Source organism: Diabrotica virgifera, chromosome 9 (assembly GCF_917563875.1).
Source record: "Diabrotica virgifera virgifera chromosome 9, PGI_DIABVI_V3a".
Taxonomy (NCBI): domain Eukaryota; kingdom Metazoa; phylum Arthropoda; class Insecta; order Coleoptera; family Chrysomelidae; genus Diabrotica; species Diabrotica virgifera.
In genome coordinates, this window is record NC_065451.1 from 37,452,900 (window position 1) to 37,480,702 (window position 27,803).

Below are 27,803 nucleotides of genomic sequence, written 5' to 3' on the forward strand. Positions count from 1 at the left end.
GCACATAATGACACATTTCCTCCGTGGCGAAGCGTTTAAGGCGAATGAACCCCAATATACCAACCGCGCTGATAGCTGGTTCGAATCCCAATAAAAACTTTTGTTTTTTTATTTTTTTTTATACATTTTATGATTGTAAGTATATTTATTATATAATTTTATTTTCAGAAAATACGTATTTAGTTAAAAAATTTTCCGACAATTAATGTTCAGAAATCATTTGTGGCATTTTTAATGTGTTTGTGTGTGTTTTATTCTTTTATTACTTTAATTTTTGGCACTGTTTTAATAAAAATGTTTGAGAAGTAGTAAGTATACATTAGTTTAATATTTAAATAAAATATAAATAAAACGTATATTAATTTCGTTTAAATCATATAATAGAAGTAGAAGTATAACTTCTTACGTGCGTACAAAGTACACACACATTCTTTTTTTAAATGGGACACCCTGTATATTTTTACATTTTTGGATTCTCCTCGATTTCTTCTTTTTTTAAGTATAAGGTTTTGTAATATTATACAGGGTAGGTTAAAAGATAATTACGTTTTCTTATTAATTTCGTAGCAACATTCACACCCTGTAGGCTTGTAGTAGCTTGACATAATAAATTCTATTTATGTTCAAATGATTTTTAATATAGTCTTCTATTGTTAACAATTATTAGTATAGCTAAATTTTTCGTTTTAGTATACAGGGTTGGTCAAAACACGGAATGAGTATTTTCTGAGTTTTCTTAAATGGAACACCCTGTATTTTAGTATTGTAATGAAATGTTGTTTTATGGTACATTTTAATTACTTAAGCACTCCCTATACCTAACTGCTCTTATTTGTGAGTTATTGGTGATTCAAGCAAAACATTAATTGCAACACAAAATATGTGAAATTGTATTAGGTTGGCCGTGAAAATATTCAATCACAAATAATTTTTTGGAAATAAATACATATTAATCTAGACTGATACTTAAAATTGCCAATAATGGTTGAACTGTCAAAATACCATCGAAGTTAAGATTGTTGGTGCGATTAACAATTAAGCACAAATTACAGCAGTTAGGTATAGGGAATGCTTAAGAAATAAAAAAGTACCATGAAATATCATTTCATTACAATACTAAAATATAGGGTGTTCCCTTTAAGAAAACTCAGAAAATACTCATTCCGAGTTTAGACCCACCCTGTATACTAAAATTAAAAATTTAGCTATACTAATAATTGCTAACAATAATAAACAATATTGAAAATCATTTGAATATAAATAAAGTTTATTATGTCAAACTACTACAATCCTACAGGGTGTGAATATTGCTACGAAATTAATTAGAAAAGGTAAATATCTTTTAACCTACCCTGTATAATGTTACAAAACATTATATTTTAAGAAAGAAGAAATCGAGGAGAATCCAAAAATGTCAAAATATACAGGGTGTCCCATTAAAAAAAACGAAGTTATAAGCAACTTCCGGTATAACCGGAAGTACCAAGTAGATGAAAATATTTTCATTAAATAGATCAGTCTTCAAAACCCCATTATTCCAATTTTCATAATTCAGTTACCTTTAGTTCTCGAGATATTTCTAATAGGCCCTTTATCTGCCTCACCCTATATAGTAGGGGAGGAAAGTATGCTAAATTTGCAATTACTCGAGCGTTATGGGGACCTATTGGATTGTGAAGAGTAGGTCCTAAAATCTGAAAAAGTTAGGTAAAGTTTTCCATAAAGTGGGGCACTTTCCATTTTTTAATTAAATTTTCCATTTCCTACAATCGTTTTCTCCGATATAGCGCCATCTATCCATAATTCGAGAAAATGTCTCGAATAAGAGTTATTTATTTTTACGTCAGCAATTCAAATCTGCAATAAGAAATGGGGGCTCCTATTTAAGATTTTAAAGTAACCCCCAACCAACCTCCAAAGAGGGTCGTGTTTGGAGTTATTCGATAGATTTTTCAAAAATATTGAATACATGTATTTTCCAGTTTTTCGATCTGATGTTTATTTCCCGAAATATCGCGGGATTCGTATTTAAAATTTTAAATTTACCCCCCAGCCCTCTCCATGGGGGATCGTGCTTGGTATGATTCGATAGATTTTGTTGTGAAATTTTGTGACTCACCCATTTCCTTACGCCCATTTCTCCCTTGACGCATCTGACTCATCTGACGCACTCGAGTAACTGCAAAATTACCAACTTGGGCTCCCCTACCAATATACTTAGGACAAGAAATCGAACTACCAAATAAAGGCAGATTTAAATAGAAGATGTACCTTAGAATGGGCAGCATTTCGAAGATTAAAAACTGTATTTAAATCAACCTTACCAAATATGTGCTTTAAAGGTAAAACGGTAAAGCCTTTCGATCAGTACGTATTACCGGTTCTGATATATGAAACTGACACATGAACTTTTAACAACAACATAGTGCACAAACTGCAAGTCACTCAGAGGGCTAGGGAACTGGGCAGGATACAAAGGAAGAATGAAAGTCAACCGTTGGACGAAGCTAATTGTTGAATGCGGACCAAGAATAAAATAATAAGAAAAGTAGATGCAGACCTTAAAACAGTAGTCCAGAGAAATAAGATTTTTCTCGTGACACATCCCCCTCCAGGCAGAAACCAAATTTTTTGAGTAGTATGGACATCTATATTAATAACCTATATGTTTCCTGCAGCCGATTTTGATGACATACATAGTTATAAACAAATGAAAATCAAAAAACGGTAAATTTTCGCTTTTTTCGTCTATTACTAAAAAGTGAAGCAGTCTAAACAAATTTCAGAATAAGAAACTATTTATTGCTTAGAAAATAGGAAAATAAGTCATAAATTTTGAGATTTTAGAAATCATCATAACTTATGTAAAAATTAAGTTAGAACCTTCTTATTACATGGAATGCTGAGACTTCTAGTGCTTAAATTATATTTTTTCTACAACCGTGTTAAAAATGCAATTTTTAGCACTCCATACGAGCGTTAAAAATGCTACTTTAAGGCACTAGTGCTTTAAAATTTTTATGGCACAGCAGTTCGTATTGACCGTATAGGCAATTTTGATGTAATGTCAAAAAAATATAAAAATGAAATGTCAGTAAGTTCAAGTAAAAGTTTTTGGAGATATTGTCCTGTAATTACGTTTGTAGAAAAAATATTGTATGATATGCGTGTTACAAAGTACATTTTTAAGGCACTCATGTGAATTGCAGAACTAGCTATCGCTCATTCTACAAACTTTTACATGCGTGCCTTAAACGTATACTTTTAACACTTATATCATAAATAACTATTAAATTTCAAAGCAATTGGTCAAATAGTTTAAAAGTTATTTAATTTGTTTATCCCAAATTCATTTTTTTGCAACAGTCTAAGTCAGAAAATTACGAGGTTACAGTAATACTTCGGACAGTTTATGAAAGAAGAACATTTATACTATTAACTTAATTAAAAAAATGACAAAAAATAATTTTAAACAGTGTAAAATTATTTTGCAAAAACATATCGATTTTTTGCTTACTTATAAACAATTAAAATAACTTTTTAACCGTTACCCATAGAAAAATTATTTTTTCATATTTAGAAAGACTGAATTTTTATACACATTTAGAAAGAAAAACAATTGTTTTAGGACAATTAGGGACGAAGTTAGCCCCCCCTTTTTAATTCACATGTTCTTGCAAAATAATATTACAATATTTAGAATTATTTTTTGTCATTAATTAAATTATTAGTGTAAATCTTCTTCTTTCATAAACTATCCAAAGTATTACTGTAACTTCATTATTTTCTGACTTATAGTGTTGCAAAAAATAATTAATTTGGGATAAACAAATCAAATAACTTTTTAGCTATTTGACCAATTGCTTTGAAATTTGGGGTATGATGTAAGCACCGGAAGTATCAGCATTCCGTGTAATACGAAGGTTTTAAGTTAATTTTTACATAAGTTATAAATATTTATAAAAACTAAAAATTTATTTTTTGCACGATTGATCATTTTTGACTGTTTACCGTGACAGATTTTACGTCAGTAGGTGACATTTACTAGCAACTCGACGGTAAGTAATCCAACTCGACGGTAAGTCAACTCGACGGTAAGTAATTCACTTACCGTCGAGTTAAAAAATCTTTTAATTTTAATTTATTTTTTGAAAGAATAAAGAAAACTAACGAATTATTTATTAATATTGAAACTTATGGTACAATTTGTTAAATTATTTAATGAAATCCCACTTGTTTGGGCTGTGGTTTCACTTCTAACAGAAACTCCTGCAGAATCGCATACATTAGTAATATCCAACATTTTTTCTCTTCAAATACGCGATCAAAGTTGAAAACTTGGAAATATCAATGCCATCATAAAGAAAAACGGTGGATTTAATCATTGAATATTCTGCCCAGAGGCTTCCAGGAGCTTTCAACTGCATATGTCTTTGAACGAAATATGCCAATAGAGTCTTTTCTTCGATTCTTAAATTCTTGCCTTCACACCATTTTTTAAAACTTTGGTAGGTATTTTGATAACGGATTTTGGATTTTTCGGGAATAATTGCGGAACACCCTTCTTCCCAAGCCCGTTCAATTTCTTCAAATTCACTTTCGCTCATATTTTAATTTATAATAATCAAAATTGTACTTAAAATTATTGACAACTAAATAAAAACTCAAATTCTCCATTGTTGTTATGCACCCTAGTTACTACCTAACAACCAAAGTATCTATCTTGATAAAATGAATGAAACTAGTCAATATGACGAAAATGTTTAATTTTATAATTTATAATGGTATCAATCGTGCAAGAAACGTTATAAGCATGTCGAACGTTAAGGGTAACCGATCTCAGACAATAATTGGAGTCGTCGCTCCGCTCCTCGTCCAAACAATAATTGTCTTCGATCGGTATAAAACCCTTACCGTTCTCCATACTTAATATACTATTGCAATTTTCTAAGCAACCAATAATGATAGGCATATTCAGCGAACGCCATATTGTATAATTACATGTACTTGCGCTGGCCAATTTTTTGTGTAACACGGTGACAGGAAAATACAGCGTGTTTTATATGTTCGTTCATGGGTATTCTTTCATTTTTCCTACTGTATCTAATATTAAAACAATAATAAATAATCATTTTTTGTTGTGAAGCGAAACAAATTTCGATTTTCGCATAATTTTGGCATGGTTTTTAATGGACTTTTTCTTGAAAGGTTTCACTTTATTTTTCGTTTGATTTACTTTTTCCATTTTGTTAAACTATTGATAATATTTTTAGAATAAAAAATCCTCCTAAAACGTTATATACTCGCATTAGAATTCGAAATATTTTTACGTAAAATATACTTACCTACCTACATATAACTAAAACTCACAATTAACAACAATCTGTGCTTTCAAAGAGGCCAACAACTTATACAACAACAAATATATAATAAATTAACTATCAATAAACACTACTTTCCTATGAAACAACAATAACGAATTCTTAAATTAACACATTACTGCACTGAACAAATATCTATAAATATGAGAGAACAGATTAGAGAAAATCTGACGCAGGTTTGTCAAAATGACAGTGATTATTTCATTCATAGGAGATTCTGACCAATAGAAAGCTACAGAAATCTGAATTAAATTGATAATTTTTGGTAATTGCCCGTCGTTAAGTATATTACGTCAGATGCCTTTCGTTGCTACGAAAAAATACATTCAGTGACATTAATGACAATTAATGTTTTAAAAATTATAAAAGTGATGACTTTCAATCGTCAAATATTTATAAAAACATTGTGTTTAATTATACTAATTTGTACTTACATAAATAAATTACAATAAAATTTTGGGTTTGAACAGTTTTATTCATGAAATAATCGCAACAAATTGCACTCGAACTCTAATATTAATATAGAATTTTTGCCCTCGTGACACTTTGACATAATTTTACTCGCCTTTGGCTCGTGAAATTAAAACTGTCAAAGTGTCACTCGGGAAAAATTCAATAATTTTAGAGCTCTTGTGCAATTACTACTGATAATTTCTCTATGTTGCCTAATTAGTTATTTAGTTATAATATGTTCGATTTCTTGTTAGAAATAAAACATTTTAGTAGTTCCAAGATTACACAAAATCTAGGCAGGGGATAAAAAAGTTTATTTGAAGAAAGTTTATTTTTTTTTTCTTCTTAATGGCGGTACATGCTCCTTTTTTCAATGTTTTATTTAGTTATAGAGTAATTTCCACCTACTAACATATTTATGAAATTGGGCTCAGTACCGCCATTCTTTATTATATCGCACCTTGAAAACCATAGGGCAGTAACTGCAAAAATCATAATATTGAGTTATGAGCATTTGAAGTTTTTGTAAAGTTAATTTTATTTACTGTAATTCCAAAAATTAAGTTGCAAACCTGGTATTTGGCACAATTGTCTTTAATTTTACATATTTTTATATGAATTAAAAAGTACGTAAAATTTCCCCCAGGAAATAGGTATTTTAGCACATACGGCCATATGGTTTTAAAAAATATATCAATTTTCGCATATGATAAAGTAAAAATTCATATAAAATAACAGTTTTTTTTTATTGATTGTACTTATTTATTACAAATTTTTAGTGTTAACACTTAATCAAAGTCTTGCATATTATAATCTGTCGCTTATATAATGTCTGTCGGTTATATTTCGCTTTTCTTTTGGAAAAAACCCATCTGCAGTACGACGTTGTATATAAATTTGTTATAGTCTTGTCGCTTATTTCCAGTGTTGCAATCAAATTTATATGCAGCACTCTATGTTTTGTTGCATTCAAAGGATGTTTCCTTAGTAGATCTTGCTTTCATTTTACGAGCGTGGGTCACATTTTGCACATATTGCCATATAGATCTGGGGTTTTGTTCCAATTTTAGAACCGTAGAGCATCAACTGCTGCAGATAATGCCTGATGGTATAAAAAGAAGAATCGATTTTTGACAAAAGCCATAGAGATATATCTTTCTTGTGCCGAACTTAAATTTTTTTGCAGACGCTGCTATATAGCATTAAAAAATAGAATTTTTTTCCTATTAGACTGCATTCAAAGGTCATTTCATGAAAAAATTGCAGATATTGCCATATGGTTTTCAAGGTGCGATATTACGAATATGTTTGCTAAATATCTCGACAAAATATTCAAAATTAGAGTCGCAATCTTGGAACGCGTTTGTTGCAACCTGTGATCGCTACTGTAGCCTCTTAATAAACCAATTGATTACTTACTCTATTGTAATAAAAGTCATGAAGAGTGTTTCCAATAAGGGAACTATTATCACCAATCGAACGTTTAGAAAAAGTCCATGTCGATGAATTGGTAGATGTTAAATAAATATGTCCAAGACCAGCCTTAATTATATCTCCACGACCACTTTGGATAGGTATTTTGTATGCAACAAACCTAGAAATAAAAATCAAATAATATGTATATTAACAATAATTATTACAAAGACTGCTTTAATACATCAAAGCCATAGGATAATAGTAGATTATACCACGAGTCAATAATGATGGCTATTATTCCCGAGGAATATTTACGAACCGAGCCGCGTTAGCGGCGAGGGAGTAACATTCCGAGGGAATGAGAGCCGTTATTGCGAGTAGTATACTCTACTTTATCTACGACAAATGAATTAATTTAAGATTTTTAACGAACAACTTTATTTGTTAAAAACATTAAAATTAGTAATAGTACAATTAATAAACTGAATTGGTTGAGAATCATCATTAACTTTAGTAGAGTTTTTAATACAAATATTTGGGATCTCGATTGCTGTAGAACAAGAAGATGGTACATTACTGTTTATCTCTTTAGCGATAGTATCTGCTGTAGTTGCCTTGTTTCTCATAAACTGATCAATGTATCCTTCAGCTACCAATTTTGTGATTGTTGTGCCAGAGGGATTAATAGCTATTAATCCCGCATTATTAATCCCTAAGGGATTATTATATGGCATTATATTGCAAACACCACAAGTATAATACATATATTATATATCAGTCGTAGATAAACATATTATAATTAGTCCAAAGAAATAAGGATTTTCTCAGGACACTCAAAGATCTAGGTAGCTGACCACTTTTTTAGTTTTTGTAGATGTAGACCTATAGGAAGAAAACCTACCTGTTTCCTGCTAGAGTTCGCGGTTGTTTTTTAATTATTAACAATTTAGTGCGCGATTTTTTCGATTTTTTGCAAAAAAGCTAAATAGTTGACATAAACTTACAAAATTTTATTTTTAGAACATAAAAAAGCTTCAAAATACCAATTTTTGAATGTTTAAAAGTCAATTTGTTGCTTCGCAAACTGCAAAATAAGTGAAAATCGTTATCTGTTAATAACTTTTACTAAAACTACCTTAGAAATGTAGTCTTTGAAAATAATGAACATAAGACAATTATGAGTATGCCACATGAAAGTAGAAAAGTGGTAGTATGTATTAAAAAAAGATAAAAAATTAATTAAAATAGCCCAAAATTCTAATGCCAAATTTTTGAAATTTTGTAGTTTATAATGGTAGGGGAGCCCAAGCGGGGATTTTTGCAGTTACTCGAGCGCGTCAGATTATCATATGGGGAGAAATCTGGTACCCTGCAGATGTACCTCTACCATATATTGGCTCTTAACACAGGGGAGTTCGTTAAGGGGGGCCCGAAAAAAAAAATCTATCCTTAAAAAAACTCGAAATTGTCAGATTAAGATAAGGTAAGTTAAGCACATGCAAAAGAGTGTATATCTAAAAAATCTGATGATTGGAGCCGGGCATAAGGAAATGGGTGGGTCCCAAAGTTTCACAAGAAAAAAGCGAATATTTCGCGAAATGAATGACAGATCGAAAAACTAAAAAATATGTGCTTAATATTTTTTAAAAATCTATCGAATGATACCAAACATGACTTCCCACGGAGAGGGGTGGGGGTAAATTTAATATTTTAAATACGAATCCCGCGATATTTCGCGAAATGAAGATGAGATCGAAAAACTGTAAAATACACTTATTCAATATTTTTGAAAAATCTATCGAATGACATCAAACACGACCCCCTACGGAGGTGGGGTGGGGGCTACTTTAAAATCTTAAATAGGAAACCTCATTTTTTATTGCAGATTTAGATTCCTTACGTAAAAATAAGTAACTTTTATTCGAAACAATTTTTCGAATTATGGATAGATGGCGTTATAATCGGAAAAAACGATTGTTGGAAATGGAAAATTATATTAAAAAATGGCAAGCGCCCGCTAAAATGGAAAACGTTACTTAACTTTTTTTGATTTTAAGACCTAATTTTCACATCCCAATAGGTCCCCAAAGCGCTCGAGTGACTGCAAATTTAGCATACTTTGCTCCCCTACCATAAACATTTAGAATAACTTTAAAAATATTATCCGTAGAAACAATATTTTTATATATTCGAAAAGCTAGTATTTTAACACAAATTTTCAAATAAAGGAATTTAGCCTGGGTTAATTTGGGACAAAGTTAGTATGTGTTTTTTTAAATTCACAGCTAATTTGTTTATAATAATTAAGGAATCTCAATAATGCCATTTTAAAGAATGGAATTTGTATTTTGTGTTAAAAAATTTGCACAAACATTGTACCTTTGCAGCACCCTCTACGATTTTTCAAAAATGTAGTTCAAACGGTTACTACGGGAAACCTAAAAATCCATCGAGTTAAAATACCGAAAAAGCAATTTCAAGCTAATACAATTTTCTGTATCTCCGGATGAACTCTACGGATTTTGATCTTTCTTTTTTTAATGTGTATGTACTTTCTACGTACATTACAAATATGCAATTTGTTTATGAATTTATTAATTAATAAACAGTGTAATTTGTTTAAACAATTCTTGAAAAAATATTTTTTTTACAAAAACCTATTTTTTTAATCATAGTATCATTAATGATCATAGAAAAATTAAAGAACTCTTTAATAAATAAACTATTTTTATTTGATAATTATTTGTTGAAGATAATTTATTTATAAAAGTATATCTTAACTTTTTCTATTATTAATAATGACAGTATGATTAAAAACATGGATTTTTGGGAAAAAAACATGGATTTTTGGGACTCTATTAATTAATAAATGTCGGGACAAATTGAATATTTGTAATGTACAGAAAAATTACATGCAAATTAAAAAAGAAAGATCCAAATATATTCAGTAGATCCAGGGAAATATAGAAAGTGATAGTAGTTTTAAGTTGCCTTGTTTAGTTTTTGAACTCGTGCATTTGTCGGCTCCCACCCAGCCCCCCCTTTACTTACTACGACTAGTCACCAATTGAACTAAATTTTAAATATGTAAAATGATTTTTTCTATGGACAATATTTTTAAAGTTATTCTAAATGCTTATAAACAACAAAATTTTAAAAAATTTGGTATTAGGATTTTTGACTATAGTAGATAATTTTTTGAAGTTATGCTTCTTTAGGCGCGATTGAGATTGAGGGTAAATTTATATTGATCTGCGCGCATGCGCACACCGACAGTTTGGTATTAGTCTTTATACGGGCTCTGATTGGGTGTTGAAATGATCTGTCAATAATTGTTCAATATGGAGGTTATCGGTAAACAAAAATGTTGTATAATATATTAGATTTTATTGTTGTGAGGACAGAAATAAAATCAAATTTATAATTATAGTGACTTTTTAAATAGTTTTGAAAAGCCACAGGTACGTAATTCTAAATGTTTCAGTTGTATTCTAATAAAAAATTATCTTCATACCTATTTGGAAAATGTAAAAAAAATAATGTACTTACCTAGTATTTGCTCTGCTATACCCCTAGTAGGCAATGCTTTAATTTACATAATCTGATTACGAACAATCTTTGCTACAAATTTTCATCTAATGTATCGTTTTCTTACTCTATATATTGTTGTATTTTAATTCGACAAAAATCAATCTAATAAAAATTAATATAAACAAAATGTCAAAAAGTTGTTCAGTTTGTGTATATTCCAAAATTACATATACGCGAAGGTGGTGCAGTTTGAAATCGCTTCGACTCTCGTACGGCGGGATACACGGGAAGTAGGTTCAAGCCCAATTCAAGTTATATCATTTTTTTATTTTTTTTATAGATTTTATGATGGTAAGTATATTATTATATAATTTTTTTCAGAAAATACGTATTTAATTAAAATTTTTGGCAAAAATTATTGTTCAGAAATCATTTGTGGCATTTTTCAATGTGTTTGTTTGTGTTTTATTCTTTTATTTTTTTAGTTTTTGGTATTGTTTCAATAAAAATTTTTGGAAAGTATTAGATAAACTGTTTAAAGTATATTGATTTCGTTGAAATCATATAATAGAAGTATAACTTCTTACGTGCGTACAAAGTATACACATTCTTTTTTTATCTTTTTTAGTACATTTTAGTAGTATCACTTTTATACTTTCATTTGGCATACGCAGAATTGCCCTATCTTCATTATTTCCTGTCTTATGTTATTGCAAAATAAAGGTCTCTGGGATAAACAAATAGAATAAGTTTTAAAATAATTAAGAGCAAACAGTAGCGATCAACAGGTAGCAACAAACGCGTTCCAAGATTGCGGCTCTAATTTTAAATATTTTGTCGAGATATTTGGCACACATATTCTAATATAATAAAGAATGGCGGTACAGAGCCCAATTTCAGAAATATTTTAGTATGTGGAAATTACTCTATAACTAAATAAAATATTGAAAAAAGGAGCCTGTACCGCCATTAAGAACGACAAAAAATACACTTTCTTTAAATAAAATTTTTTATCCCGTGCCTAGATTTTGTGTCACATTGAAACTACTAAAAATCGATTTTTTTATAACAAGAAATCGAACGTCACTGACTTGGCAACATTTGCGCCTATGTGTATAAAAATTATTGTCTTAAACGTCACTGTCAGTGTCGAATTACCGACGCACTGTTGCCTCAATTTGAAAATTCGCAGAACTTTCGCAATCTTGGACCGCGTTTGTTGCTACCTGTTGATCGCTACTGTGTGCTCTTAAACGGCGATCGGTCTCAAATTTTGAGGGTTTGTTAAGTACCCCAATACCCAACTTTGGGTGAAACACTAAAGTTCTAAGGTAGTTTTAGTAAAAGTTATTAACAAATTACGATTTTCACTTATTTTGCAGGTTGCGTAGCAACAAATTAACTTTTTAGCTTTCAAAAATTGGCATTTTGAAGGTTTTTTAAGGTTTTAAAAAATTAAATCTTGTAATTTTATATCTACTATTTAGCTTTTGAATGTGGTGCAAAAAATCGAAAATATCGCGATTTTTGCACTAAATTATTAGTAATTAAAAAACGGACGCGAACTCTAGGCAGGAAACAGGTAGGTTTTCTTCATATAGGTCTACAATAATTAAAAAAAGTAGTCAGCTACCTGGATCTTTGAGTGTCCCGAACATGGTCTATTTCCAGCTTATTTCCCTGGAGTATATTAACAGAGACTGAGCGTATCTTCCGCGCTTCCTGACGATAAGATCTCTTAGACTGGTTTGATGCTATCTCTTTCTAGCACATTGTATCGAGGAAATTAACACGAAACTAAGTGGGGAACGGTGGGGAAGGAATATTGTCGCAGTTTTACTATGTGTAAGAGTGAAACAGCACTCCAAAAAAAGATGGTGTCGTCACTTCGCTCAATATGACACTCTGTCTATGTTAATATAATATAAGTCTATAAGTCATAGCAAGCTTTTGCTAGATGTAAACTTTTACATATTTCATATATCGCAAAGGACAGAAAACAATATTATTAAAATATTTTTGTTTGAGTGGGAAAGAGTTAGGAGACTTTCATTGGGCTTTTGTGTTTGATTTTGTATCTAACCCAATAGTCCTGTCGCCAGGGGGGTACAACGGCCTCCTTAATTCAGATGGACTTACCCAAATTTTTTTTATATATTTTGACCCGTAGAATACGAATTTTTTGGGTAACAGTTGATCCGGATGTCGATACGATTGTTATAGACAAAGAACTTGAGGAATTCCATAACAGCGATTTCTCGCAAAACAAAACATATTTTTGTATTTTTTGGGTCATTCTAAGCAAAAAATATTCCTACAAGTTTTTTCGTAGAATGCATAGTTTTCGAGATAACCGCGGTTGAACTTTCAAAAAATCGAAAAATGGCAATTTTTGAACCCGTATAACTTTTGATTAAAAAATAAAGTAGCAATTCTGCTTACCGCATTTGAAAGTTTAAGGCAAATTATATCGGTTTCGATTATTTGCATTGCTAAAAATTAATTTTTTTACTGCTGAACAAAGCTATAAACACATAGTGTTTCCCGTGCCTAATACATGCGTTTTAACGCATGCTACGTAGACATTGCCTCGCTTGCACTTGTAGCTACTCTACCTACTCGTTCGATTTTAAATGAGAAATCATTGAAAACATCACTCACGCACTAGGTGTTTATAGCTTTGCTTACCAATAAAATAATAAATTTTTAGCAATGGAAATAATCAAAACCGATATAATTTGACTTAAACTTTCAAATGCGGTAAGCAGAATTGCTACTTTATTTTTTAATTAAAAGTTATTCGGGTTAAAAAATTGCAATTTTTCGATTTTTTGAAAGTTCAACCGCGGTTATCTCGAAAACTATGCATCGTACGAAAAAACTTGTCAGAGCATTTTTTGCCTACAATGACCCAAAAAAATACAAAAAGATGTTTTGTTTTGCGAGAAATCACTGTTATGTAATTCCTCAAGTTCTTTGTCTATAACAATCTTATCGACATCCGGATCAACTGTTACCCAAAAAATTCGTATTCTACGGGTCAAAATAAATAAAAAAACTTGGGTAACTCCATCTGAATTAAGGAGGCCGTTGTACCCCCCCCTGGCGACAGGACTACAACAGCCCTATCTGAGAAGAAAAAAATCCTTTTCCATCAGGATAATGTACAGTTTCATATGACGTTTTCTGAAAATAGCTAAAATCCATGAATTAAGTTCGAATTGTAGGGGCATCCACCGTATTCACCAGATTTCGTTCCTAGAGACTTCTGGCTATTTCAACACCTACAAAAATCATTCGCGGAAAGCTTTTTCATCAAATTATGAGGTCAGCAGCCATGGAAGCGTATTTTGTAGCCCTTCCAGATTCTCACGTCAGGGATGGAATTCATTAATAGGAATCTAGTTGGAACAGTTGAATTAATGTTCAGAAATAGTTATACTGAATAAATGTATGAGAAGGATCATATACTGAATTTTAAATACAGTGTATTTAAAATCATAAAATTGTATTTTTATTATGGGATTATGGGACCACAAAACTTATTTAACAACCTATTTAAGCAAAAAATAATATTGATTCCATTATTATTATTGATACCACTATTTATTTAGTAATTAAACAAACAATAGATTAATTTTCTATAAAATAATTATTTCCGTTTGTCTATCACACAACTTAATTAGCTTTTGAAATACTAATTTTGATTTTAAGAGCACACAGTAGCGATCAACAGGTAGCAACAAACGCGGTCCAAGATTGCGAAAGTTCTGCGAAGTTTCAAAAGTGAGGCAACAGTACGTCGGTAATTCGACACTGACAGTAACGTTTATACTATCAAAAACAATAATTGTTATAGGTCTGGATCCCGCGTATGAAAAAAAAGTTGATTAATAGCAAGCTGAAAATTTGTTAATAGCTTAAGGGTGTCTAGTCGGATAAACTTTGATATGTGGGAACACTGGAACAGGGGCAGTTTTATTTGTGGAACAGGTTAAAAATTTGGAACGGTCACACCACGAAAACGGCACATTTATTTTGTCCGACAGAACAGACTCTCATGCAAAAATCAGACTGTTATTTATCACGTCATCATTCCTGGCATTTGACATATTCTACATGTTCCACTCATTAAAACGCCCATTTGGTGATAAATAGCAGTCTGATTTTTGCATGACAGTTTAATCTCTGTTCGAAGAGTTTAAGTCTGTTCTGTCGGACAAAATACATGTGCCGTTTTCGTGGTCTGACTGTTCCAAATTTTTAACCTGTTCCACAAATAAAACTTCCCCTGTTCAAGTGTTCCCATATATCAAAGTTTGTCCGACTAGACACCCTTAAGCTATTAACAAATTTTCAGCTTGCTATTAATCAACTTTTTTTTCATACGCGGGATCCAGACCTATTATACACATAAGCGCGAAATGTTGTTAAGTCAGTGACGTTCGATTTCTTCTTATAAAAAAATCGATTTTTAGTAATTCCAATGTGACACAAAATCTAGGCACGGGATAAAAAATTTTATTTGAAGAAAGTGTATTTTTTTGTCTTTCTTAGTGGCGGTACAGGCTCCTTTTTTCAATATTTTATTTAGTTATAGAGTAATTTCCACATACTAACATATTTCTGAACTTGGACTCTGTACTGCCATTCTTTATTATATTAGGAATATGTGTGCCAAATATCTCGACAAAATATTCAAAATTAAAGCCGCAATCTTGGAACGCGTATAATGGGATTTATGTCATTATTAAGATTTTCTAAAAATCCTTAAATTAACTAAAGTATTCGTTAGATATTTATTTATAAAACAATAAACATCACTTACATCACGCATATTTGTTATAATAATTGCAAAGTAGAACACCTTAGCTAAAGTCCACGTTTTGCTTAGATCAACAAGGTCGATTATAAGTATTTTTACTACAAAAGCGATATTACGTAGGTAAAAATTTTTGACGTAAGAGAACTGTCAAAACATTAGAATGTGACTTTTCATTATTGCCATGTTTATTATAAACATGGCAATAATGAAAAGTCACATTCTAATGCTTTGACAGTTCTCTTACGTCAAAAATTTTGACCTGCGTAATACCGCTTTTGTAGTAAAAATACTATATTAATTTTGACACACTAACGAAAATATATGCAAATATATTTACAAAACGAAGTATTTGATAAATATGGGAACACGATCATTGATCAGTGATCACGATTTGAGTGATTAGTGGGTCAGTCGAATTAGTTAGTTAGGTTCGGGAGTTTGCTGCCGTTAGAGCAGAATTATGTAATCATCTATTAACTGAATACATTTATATGGTATTAGTTTAACCAAATAAAGGAGTTATGAGTAAATAGTGCGTTCCTGTTAATCAAACCCCGCTTACCACCATATGGCGACCTGAGAGACGCACTGGACTTCTGAAGCAGTAGAAAACAGGAAAGATGGCGAAAAACTGGAGGAAACGAAGAAAATTTGGGGTAAAGTACCAATCCTCATATTAATTGGTACCGTTAGATGGAGAATGGTATAAGGAATGAGACGGACTATATGGAGCTGGAGAGGCCAACGATAAGGGAGTCCAAATGTTAGACGTCGACATGGACGAAGGTTTGGAGACATGGGGTCACGCCCAAACGTCAAGAGGACAAATGGAAAGAAATGGACAATACCTAGTGGACAAATGTTTAATCGTGAGTTAACTTGAGTAACTTTTTAGTTATTTTTTTTTAAATTGCATATACAGTCTCACAGATATGAATAATTTTTTTATTAATATAATATAAAAATAATCGTTTAAGAAGAATTAGAATGATTAATTTTCACTTAAATATAATTAAATTAGGTAAATTTTTTTTTGTATATTATTAAGTTTTAGAAGTATTTCACTAATTTAGAAGATTTTTTTTTGAGAATTACATAATATATATAGATAATCTTAATCGATAGTTTTATTTTAATAGAAATATAACAATTCTTATATATTATATCGTAAGAAATAATATAATTATTTTTAAACATACGAGTAAGTAAATAAGTTTTATTTTGATTGATGTATTTCTGCTTTATCTGGACTTTTTGCATACGCATGAAGTTATTTTGTTTATAACAGTTTACTATTATACTATTTTTAAACTAAAGACTTCGAGTATAATGTGTTTGACATTGAAAATTGAAACGAATGAACTACATAGGAATTCGCTAAAGCGACAAATTTTTACGAAGAAAGTTATTATGATTAATAAAATTAACCTGAAAATGTGAGATATTAGTATTCGAACAATATGTTTATAAATAAGGAAAGATAAAAGAAAGTATTTTAAGATGTTGGAGAAATTGGAAAATCCAGCATAAAGGACTTATATTGGAGACGGAAATGTCTCAATCAATGGAAATTTTTGTTGAGAAATGCACGTAAAGGCAAAGATTTTTACTTATGATAAATATGACAAGACAAAGAAACGTACCCTAAAAAGGAAAAATTAAAAATGACTATGAAAAAGAAATAAAAATTTTTATATACAAAGAGTATGATTATACCACGTACATAGGACTAATAACATTCGTCCTCGTGAGAGAGCCCACAACTACTACCATAATGGCATATGGAATTTTTATTGAGTAAACGAATTTCCTCGCGAGAGAGTGAATTATTTTTATACAATGATTTGTGACGAAAAGAAAGTCAGTTAAGAAATGGTGATGAACTGATATAAGAAGAAAAATAAAAACAAAACAAGTTATGTAAATACATTGAAGTAACGGAGTTATATTAAAGGAAAAGAAAATTCCATTTGAGGAAAAAGACAAAATAATATGGAAAATTAAGACTTAAAAGTTATCTTAGAAGAAAGACAAGTATTAAGGATAATTTGAAGAAGATTAATGTCAAAAGATATGGAAAAATAGAATTGAAGAGAATTTTGTACCTACAGTGCAAAAAGTTACAGTACCTACAGTAAAAAGTACTATTTAAGAAGAATACTTTGTATGGCTTCAAGTAACATAATTATTAAGTAGTATAATATATAAAATAACTTTAAATTTCTATGATATAGATATACTTATTTTATTCGAATGAGGTCATGTAAGACTGTATTTCAATTAAAGAAATAGAGATTATTTTTGTGACGTAAAAGTGACTTTTCGCGTGAAGAAACTGAACTTCTATTTAACTAGTAACAAAAATTTAGATTAACTATTTAGCTATTGTAGGTTTTTCTCATTAGTAGTTTTTATGTAAATATTTTAATGGACGTCCAGACTTAATATTAATTAGGTACTCAGCAATTGCAAGCTGAAATTTTCTTTATGTATAGGAGATTTTCAAGATATTTCAGGAGATTTTTATTAGTAGGAGATTTTCATGATATTTTTTTAACAGAATATGGTCTATTGTTATTAACACTTTCTTTCGATTTTTTTCATAATTGAATGCTGATGTTTTGTTGATACCGACGTTTATATTTCAATTGTTTAATATCGGTCGAATTTTGGTATAAATATTTTATAATAAAGTACAATTAAAGACAATTTAGACAATAAAAACCAACTCTTGTCAAGGAAAAGGTACAAAATGAAAATTAGAAGATATTATCCTACCCATTTCGTGTTTTGAAACTAACTGGATCTCACCTAGACTGGGTATATCAGATCAGACAGAAATTTAGGGATGCAAGATGTAGAAGATTTTTGTAAGCGAACAATTATCCATTTTGTCTTTTTGGAACAAACCTTCTCACGACTAAGGACGTGCAAAAGGACCGGAAGCAAATTCAAGGGTATAAAATTGCGAAAAACTACCCACCAATAGGTCAGGGTTAGAAAATGAAGAATTTATGAAGTAAATGATATATAAATGAAGAATTATGAAAAATGATATAAATATGTATGAAGGAAGATACATGAAATATGAAGTAATTGATGTAATGAAGAAATATGAATAGTAATAAGAAGAAGAAGAGTTATGTTTAATAGTACACTATGAAGAAAGTACTAAGTATAAAGAAAATGAAGAAATATGTAATTATTGTGAAGTACCAGACAAGAAGAAGAAGAAAAAAAGAGATAATTTCTAATAGAAGAATATTAAAAATTGGAGAACATCAAAAGATTTGTCTTAAGGGTCTAGTAAAGAAGTAGAATTAACAAGTAAGTTCAAATGTAGGAGTTGTAATTTTTTTTAAACCTCTGAAAGTAAAGTATAAAATACAATTTCTGAGTATAGATTTTCGCGAGTCATAAGGAAAGAAATAACTAAGAATAGACGATGTTTGATAATTAGTGAAATAAATTGTATATATTTGTAAATTTTGTTTATATATTTTTTTTGCAAAATTTGTATAAATCTATACATATAACGTAATCAGTTGATGATAGTAAGAAAATTTTCTTCTCTTCGGGGAGGAAAAAGGAAGCACGGTACATGGCTCAGAACATTTTCTTTTCTAAGGGGGATGATATAATGGGATTTATGTCATTATTAAGATTTTCTAAAAATCCTTAAATTAACTAAAGTATTCGTTAGATATTTATTTATAAAACAATAAACATCACTTACATCACGCATATTTGTTATAATAATTGCAAAGTAGAACACCTTAGCTAAAGTCCACGTTTTGCTTAGATCAACAAGGTCGATTATTCATTTTGACACACTAACGAGAATATATACAAATATATTTACAAAACGAAGTATTTGATAAATATATGGGAACACGATCAGTGATCAGTGATCACGATTTGAGTGATTAGTGGGTCAGTCGAATTAGTTAGTTAGGTTCGGGAGTTTGCTGCGGTTAGAGCAGAATTATGTAATCACCTATCAACTGAATACATTTATATGGTATTAGTTTAACCAAATAAAGGAGTTATGAGTACATAGTGCGTTCCTGTTAATCAAACCCCGCTTACCACCATACGCGTTTGTTGCTACCTGTTGATCGCTACTCTTTGCTCTTAATAAATCACCATTAATACCATTGTCGCTAAAGCAATAGAAGTGGATTAAAATTTAGAATAATTTATTTATTATATAGATTAAAAAGATAAATAAAAAAAGATAATAAACAAATCTATTATTTAAATATAAAATATGCCACAACGAATATTTTAGTGTAAACGAAATCAATAAGTGTAAACAAGTTTTTTAAGATTAAGGTATAAACTTCCGATACATAATATAATAAGTAGTACTTGAATGATAAAATGCCTTAAATTTTATTCACTAAAATTTTATATTTGCTTTTTGTTTTCGTGCTTGTATTGTTATGCCAAACTTTTCATCTAAATTATATTGTCATATATTTATAGGCCAGGGTAACAAGACAAAAATATAACCTGTTCGTGACACTTTAACAGGCAGGGTCTGTAGCGTTTTTTCGACAGGTAATACCTATAAGAACAAATTGTAACTATTTCCTGCGTAGGATTTGGCGGTCATTTTTATTTATAAACAATTTACTGTCAAAAAACGGCCTTTTTTCCTTTTTTTTTTCAAATGAATGGAAAACAGCAAGACATGGTTTTCTTAGTACAAACATCTTCGAAAGAATTGAAAAAGCTTTCAAATGGCGTATTACAAAATTTAATATACTCATTTATTGTTAATATAATTGCGAAGAAAAGTCTAAATTTCAAAAAATTTATTTTGCAATAACTATTGTAAAAATAAGTGCATGCCTTTGAAATTTTTGTCAAATGAGGGTTTTTGGTGGTTAATATGTGACCGTTTCAAAGCGTTTATAATTTGAAAGTTTGAATTGCGCGTTTTTTAGGCATATTTCAACGTTACCAAAACTCAAAATCGGGATTAAATGTTACACATTTTGAAGATTAGTTTTTAGCAATTATTGATATTCCGTAGTTATTGGTTAATCGGAACGAGAGAAGCATTTTTCAGTTTGCAAGTTCTAATACAGAGAGGCAGGGATGTTAACTGTGATGTGTATGCATGCTTCATTGATTTAGAGAAGGCATTTAATAAAGTCCCACATGGGTAACTAATCGATATCCTACAAACATCAGGACTCGAAGGTAAAGATGTAAGACTGGTCTCACACTTATGTCTCCAAGAAAAAGCAACAGTTCGATTCGAAAATGAACTCTCTGAAATCTTCACAGTCGGAAAAGGAGTTAAACAGTATTGCATACTGTCACCAGCAATATTCAAGATATACTCTGAAAACATCTTTAGAGAGGCCTTGGATGAATTAAAAGATGGTATTGCTGTAAATAGCCAACTTATAAACAATATTAGATATTCAGACGATACTGTATTGTTGGCAGATAGTGCGCAGGGGTTCCAAAGGATGATGGATAATGTTGTAGAAACATGTAACAAATACGGCCTAAAACTAAATTGTAAGAAGACAAACATAATGATCGAAGATTACCAAAAATATGCTATCTGGACTGCAATATTAAGGATAATTGGGATCATAGTTAGGAAATAAAAACTCGTATTGAAAAAGCCAAGAAGCTCTTTTAACAGTCTTAGGAAGATTCTCTGCAAATTATCTTTAAGTATCAATATACGCATGAGAATTCTTAGATGTTACGTCTTTAGTGTCCTCCTCTAGGGAGTATAAAGTTGGAGTCTTACAGAAGATGCCGTAAAATATTTAGAGGCGTTTGAAATGTGGTGCTACCGACGTATATTGAGGGTCTCATTAATCATTATACACCATACAAAGAACATAACTATTCTCCAGAGGCTAAGCAAAAACAAACATATTATTAACACTGCAAATAACAGAAAATTGGCTTAATTATGCGTAATAATAAACACTGACTTCCACAGTGTTGATTCTACAAGGCAAGATTGACGTCAAGAAAGGCCCTATACGTATATCTTTGTACCAAATACGTATATACTGGCTGGCCAATCTTAGGAAGCGGACTGGTCTAACCTTACCTAACTGGTCTATTTCGAGCTGCTGTGAATAGAATAAGATGGGCCAATGTGGTGGCTTACATTTCTAAAAGACAGAAGAAGAAGAAGATCGGTCAATGGAAGTAATACATTTTATTGGTATCATAAGAATCGTAAAAAATAAATTAATTTAATGAAAACTAAATGATATCCTTTCCTAACTAATAAAAAAAATTAACTAGGTAATTACAATGTTACTATACTAAATTTAAATTTAAGATGCAGTAGAAATAAACAAACTAAGACACATTAAATGCTACTAGGAGCACTCCCGAATCATAATTTACAATGCGCCCGAACATCGTGTTTTTTTCAATGTTTGCTCTATAACTAAGATTTTAACTTTACACCAAAACCACTCAAATAAAAATTCACCGTAATTAAATTCTGCAAAGAGACGTGTTTCTTCCCGATTTACTTCGACGAAAATTTCCGGGGTTTTTTGCAACAAAATCTTTTATTCTCAACTAAGATTTTAAATAAGTAATTGTTTATCAATAATTAAATAACTTGGCAATATAAAAGCCCTCTTCGTATAGATTATATATAATTCCAGAAGCCGATGGAAAACTAATGAACAGTTTAGCAACAATTAAATTGTTAATTAAAAATTTACGGTCGCTATAATAACCACAATAATTATGATACATAAGTATAACTATGATTTTTGTATAAGATAGTATATTAAGTATGGATAACGGTGAGGGTTTTATACCGATCGAAGACAATTGTTTACGACTTCAATTATACGACTCCAATTATAGGTCTGGATCCCGCGTATGAAAAAAAAGTTTATTAATAGCAAGCTGAAAATTTGTTAATAGCTTAAGGGTGTCTAGTCGGATAAACTTTGATATATGGGAACACTGGAACAGGGGTAGTTTTAATTGTGGAACAGGTTAAAAATTTGGAACGGTCAGACCACGAAAACGGCACATTTATTTTGTCCGACAGAATAGACTTAAACTCTCCGACCAGAGATTAAACTCTCATGCAAAAATCAGACTGCTATTTATCACCTGTCATAATTCCTGGCATTTGACATATTCTACATGTTCCACTCATTAAAATGCCCATTTGGTGATAAATAGCAGTCTGATTTTTGCATGAGAGTTTAATCTCTGTTCGGAGAGTTTAAGTCTGTTCTGTCGGACAAAATACATGTGCCGTTTTCGTGGTCTGACCGTTCCAAATTTTTAACCTGTTCCACAATTAAAACTTCCCCTGTTCCAGTGTTCCCATACATCAAAGTTTGTCCGATTAGACATCCTTAAGCTATTAACAAATTTTCAGCTTGCTATTAATCAACTTTTTTTTCATACGCGGGATCCAGACCTATTATTGTCTGAGATCGGTTACCCTTACCGTTCGACATGCTTATAACGTTTTTTGCACGATTGATACCATTATAAATTATAAAATTAAACATTTTCGTCATATTGACTAGTTTCATTCATTTTATCAAGATAGATACTTTGGTTGTTAGGTAGTAACTAGGGTGCATAACAACAATGGAGAATTGAGTTTTTATTTAGTTGTCAATAATTTATGTACAATTTTGATTATTATAAATTAAAATATGAGCGAAAGTGAATTTGAAGAAATTGAACGGGCTTGGGAAGAAGGGTGTTCCGCAATTATTCCCGAAAAATCCAAAATCCGTTATCAAAATACCTACCAAAGTTTTAAAAAATGGTGCGAAGGCAAGAATTTAAGAATCGAAGAAAAGACTCTATTGGCATATTTCTTTATTCTTTCAAAAATTAAATTAAAATTAAGAGATTTTTTAACTCGACGGTAAGTGAATTACTTACCGTCGAGTTGGAGTACTTACCGTCGAGTTGGATTACTTACCGTCGAGTTGCTAGTAAATGTCATCTACTGACGTAAAATCTGTCACGGTAAACAGTCAAAAATGATCAATCGTGCAAAAAGATACTGTACCTATCTAATGTACTTTACAGAATTGAAATTGGACTATTTAAGCGGCCTCAGGAATATTTTAAAATTATAAACAATTTTTTGGCTTACAAACAAATAGAATATCTCGGGAAATATTAAATTAAATTAAATCATGAAAACGGTATTGGAAAAAAAGCGGCAGAACGCTTCTTTTCAAAAGAAAAAATGTTTAATTGTGATGCGTGGTTCCTGAGATAGAATCGGTCAAAATTGACCGGCATTTACGGCAAAGATATAAACAATAGGATCATAATTTTCCAACAATCACCTTTTTATTTTTGTCCTCTTTCTCCACACCAATTTTCATATCTTTAAAATACTCATAACATATATTATAATAAAAACTATCGATATTACCAGTGAAAATTGCCAAAAATAGAAAAATTCCAATCAAAAATTAAATTGGAGAAAATGTAATCTCAAAGTTCAAAATCGGTATACGTTAAAAAAATGCATTTTCTCGGCTTCCCATGGAGCAATTTTCTTCATTCTTTTTTTGTTCCCAAGTAGAGCCATCTAACTAACGCATTAATAAATGTCAAAGTTGCTTCTGTTTTGTTATAATAAATTAATTTATTAATTAAAACAAAAATGTTTAATTTGTTTAAATAAAGATTGTTTAAATAATTATACTGCTTTCAAATGAGAATCTTTGTGTTTTTAACGTTAAAAGGTACACTTGTAGTAAGTTTATCTAAAAGAAGTCTACAACTGGAAAAAAATATGTAGTTCTCTTTCCTTATATATAAATTAATCGATTATAACAAAACAAAAGCAACTTTGACATTTATCAATGCGTTAGTTAGATGGCTCTACTCGAGTTACTTGGGGAAAAAAGAATGAAGAAAATTGCTCCATGGGAAGCCGAGAAAATGCATTGTATTAACGTATACCGATTTTGAACTTTGAGATTACATTTTCTCCAACCTAATTTTTGATTGTAATTTTGCTATGTTTGGCAATTTTCACTCGTAATATCGATAGTTTTTATTATAATAATATATGTAATGAGTATTTTCAAGACATGAAAATTGGTGTGGAGAAAGAGGACAAAAATAAAAAGGTGGTTGTTCAAAAATCAAAAAAGGTCAATTTTGACCGACTGTATCTCAGGAACTACGCATCACATTAAACGTTTTTCTTTTAAAAGAAGCGCCGTGACGATTTTTTCCAATACCGCTTTCATCATTTAATTTAATTCAATATTTCCCGAGGTATTCTATTTATTGATAAGCCAAAAAATTGTTTCTAATTTTAAAATATTTCTGAGGCCGCTTAAATACTTCAATTTCAATTCTGTAAAGTACATTAGATAGATACAGGGTCTTTTTATATAGGGTGTCCCAAAAGTAGTGGAACGGTCGAATATTTCGCGAACTAAACATCGGATCGAAAAACTGAAAAATACGTGTTCAATAATTTTCAAAAATCTATCCAATGACATCAAACACCAACCCCCACTGCACCCCCTGGAGGTGGAGTGGGGGGTAACTTTAAAATCTCAAATAGAAACCCCTAGTTTTTCTTGCAGATTTGGATTCGTTACGTAAAAGTAAGCAACTTTTATTCAAGACATTTTTTCGAACTGTGGATAGATGGCGCTATAATTGGGAAAAACGATTTATCCTGATACCATAGGTAAATTATAGAAACGGTCTAATATCTCGAGAAATACACTTCCAAATGAGTAACCAAAAAACAGGTTTTTAATATTTTTCGAAAACCTATCGATAAACACCAAAAACGACCCTCCAACCCACCCCCTGTTGACGGGGTGGGGGTAAATTTAAAATATTAAATAGCAACCCCCACTTTTTATTGCAGATTCGAATTCGTCATGAAAAATTAAGCAACATTTATTCGAAACATTTTTTAAAATTGCTGATAGATGGCGCTAATAAATCGTATTTTTCCAATTAAAGCGCCATCTATCAACAATTCTAAAAAATGTTTCGAATAAATGTTGCTTAATTTTTCATGCCGAATCCGAATCTGTAATAAAAAGTGGGGGTTGCTATTTAAGATTTTAAAGTTACCCCCCACGCCACCTCCAGGGGGTGGGTTGGAGGGTCATGTTTAGTGTTATTCGATAGGTTTTCGAAAAGTATTAAAAATATTTTTTTTGGTTTCTCATTTGGAAGTGTATTTCTCGAGATATTAGACCGTTTCTATAATTTACATATGGTATCAGGATAAATCGTTTTTCTCAATTATAGCGCCATCTATCCACAGTTCGAAAAAATGTCTTGAATAAAAGTTGCTTACTTTTACGTAACGAATCCAAATCTGCAAGAAAAACTAGGGGTTTCCATTTAAGATTTTAAAGTTACCCCCCACCCCACCTCCAGGGGGTGTAGTGGGGATTGGTGTTTGGTGTCATTGGATAGATTTTTGAAAATGATTGAACACGTATTTTTCAGTTTTTCCATCCGATGTTTAGTTCGCGAAATATTCGACCGTTCCACTACTTTTGGGACACCCTGTATAAAAACCATAGTTATTCTTATGTACTATAATTATTGTGGTTATTATAGTGATCCTAAATTTGTAATTAACAATTCAATTGTTGCTAAACTGTTGATTCAATTTCCATCGGCTTCTGGAATTATAATCTATACGAAAAGAGCTTTTATATTACCATGTGATTTAATTATTGATAAACAATTATTTATCTAAAATTTTAGTTGAATATTAAAGATTTTGTTGGAAGAACCTGCATTTTCCGGAGAAAATTTTCGTCGAAGTAAATCGGGAAAAACACGTCTCTATGCAGAATTTAATTACGGTAAATTTTTATTTGAGTGTTTTTGGTATAAATTTAAAATCTTTGCAGTTGTAGAGCAAAAACTGAAAAAACACGATTTTCGGGCGCCATTTTGTTTATAAAAAAAGTAGCAGACTATCTGCGGACTTTGCATACCTATATTATTAATATAAACAATCATAAGATTCGATTCCAGCAATAAAATTGCTGGTAAATAACTTTTACTTGTATTTTGCTAATTAGCCCAGAGTAATAGTAAATTATAATTCAGGAGTGCTCCTAGTAGCATTTAACGTGTCTTGGTTTGTTTATTTCTACTGCAACTTGCTTGTAAATTTAGTGTAGATAAACTTTATAGTAAACAATAATTGCAAATAAATTAATAATAGAATCAACATAACTTACCAATCTACATCACGATTGTTTTCGTCTTTACAACTCAGAGCATTTGTTCTTCCAGCGATAAAATACAAGCAAAGAAAAAACAGTATTTGTGAAGACATTGCAAGAGCGAAGTGACAATTGTGATATGATACCGCATGTGATTCATATATTTATATACAAATTGTTATAAGATATGAACAATAGCTTGTGATATAAAAAGCAAAGTCAAGGACACAGTATCCAATTTTTTTAAAGGGATTTATTACATTTTAACATAGGCGTAGCTTAGTCAAAGTTTGTTGAGGAGGATTATTCAAAGCATTGAAGCATTGAATTAGATATGACTGCCAGTATAAATTATTAAATAAAAAAAATTTACCCATACAATCCAAGAATTGAGACTTCCGTCAAATTAATACATAGAATAGAAATAATATGCTTTATTGTCACTGAAAATTTTTCGATTTTATGGACAAAACTTAAAGAGTCAGACAAAAAACAATAACAAATACAATTGACTGAAACTACATAAATCGTCAATGTTTACAAAATAAAAAATAATGAAAATAAACAAAAACAATATATTTAATTTTTTTTTTATTTAAATTTATGTGTCTAGGCAGCAATGGCCATTAACACAAACAATATTGTTTATACAATAATTAATTACAGTAAGGACTTAAAACTAATTATTATATCAGTTAATTTCTAAATCTTAAATAACATTAGGTAAAAATTATGAAGAAATAAAAATTGGATATACAATCATTGGATACTACAGAGACGTACAACTAATTATTACAACAATTATTAATGATTAATTATAATGATTAATTATTAATCACTGAATTTTGAATAATAGGTAGAGATTATAAAGACAAAAGATCATATTATTGTGTTAAATAATTGAATGTCTTTCAAGAAACTAATTAGGTTGATCGGACGAGTAAGCTCTCGTTTATAAGAGTATTTTAAATT

At 30.5% G+C, this 27,803-nt stretch overlaps 1 protein-coding gene across 3 annotated transcripts in view; it reads right to left on the reverse strand.

Moving 5' to 3' along the window:
- The window catches only part of LOC126892437 (plancitoxin-1), a 55,027-nt gene extending 28,019 nt beyond the window's left edge, over window positions 1–27,008 (reverse strand). For all 3 annotated transcript variants that reach the window (XM_050661969.1, XM_050661968.1, XM_050661967.1), the window contains exons 1-2: window positions 26,847–27,008; window positions 7,254–7,428 (exon numbers count right to left, since the gene is read on the reverse strand). In XM_050661969.1, the coding sequence (XP_050517926.1) occupies window positions 7,254–7,428; window positions 26,847–26,944 (273 nt within the window). In that variant the 5' untranslated portion in view covers window positions 26,945–27,008. The remainder of the gene's footprint in view (window positions 1–7,253; window positions 7,429–26,846) is intronic.
- Between the last annotated feature and the right edge of the window lie 795 nt (window positions 27,009–27,803).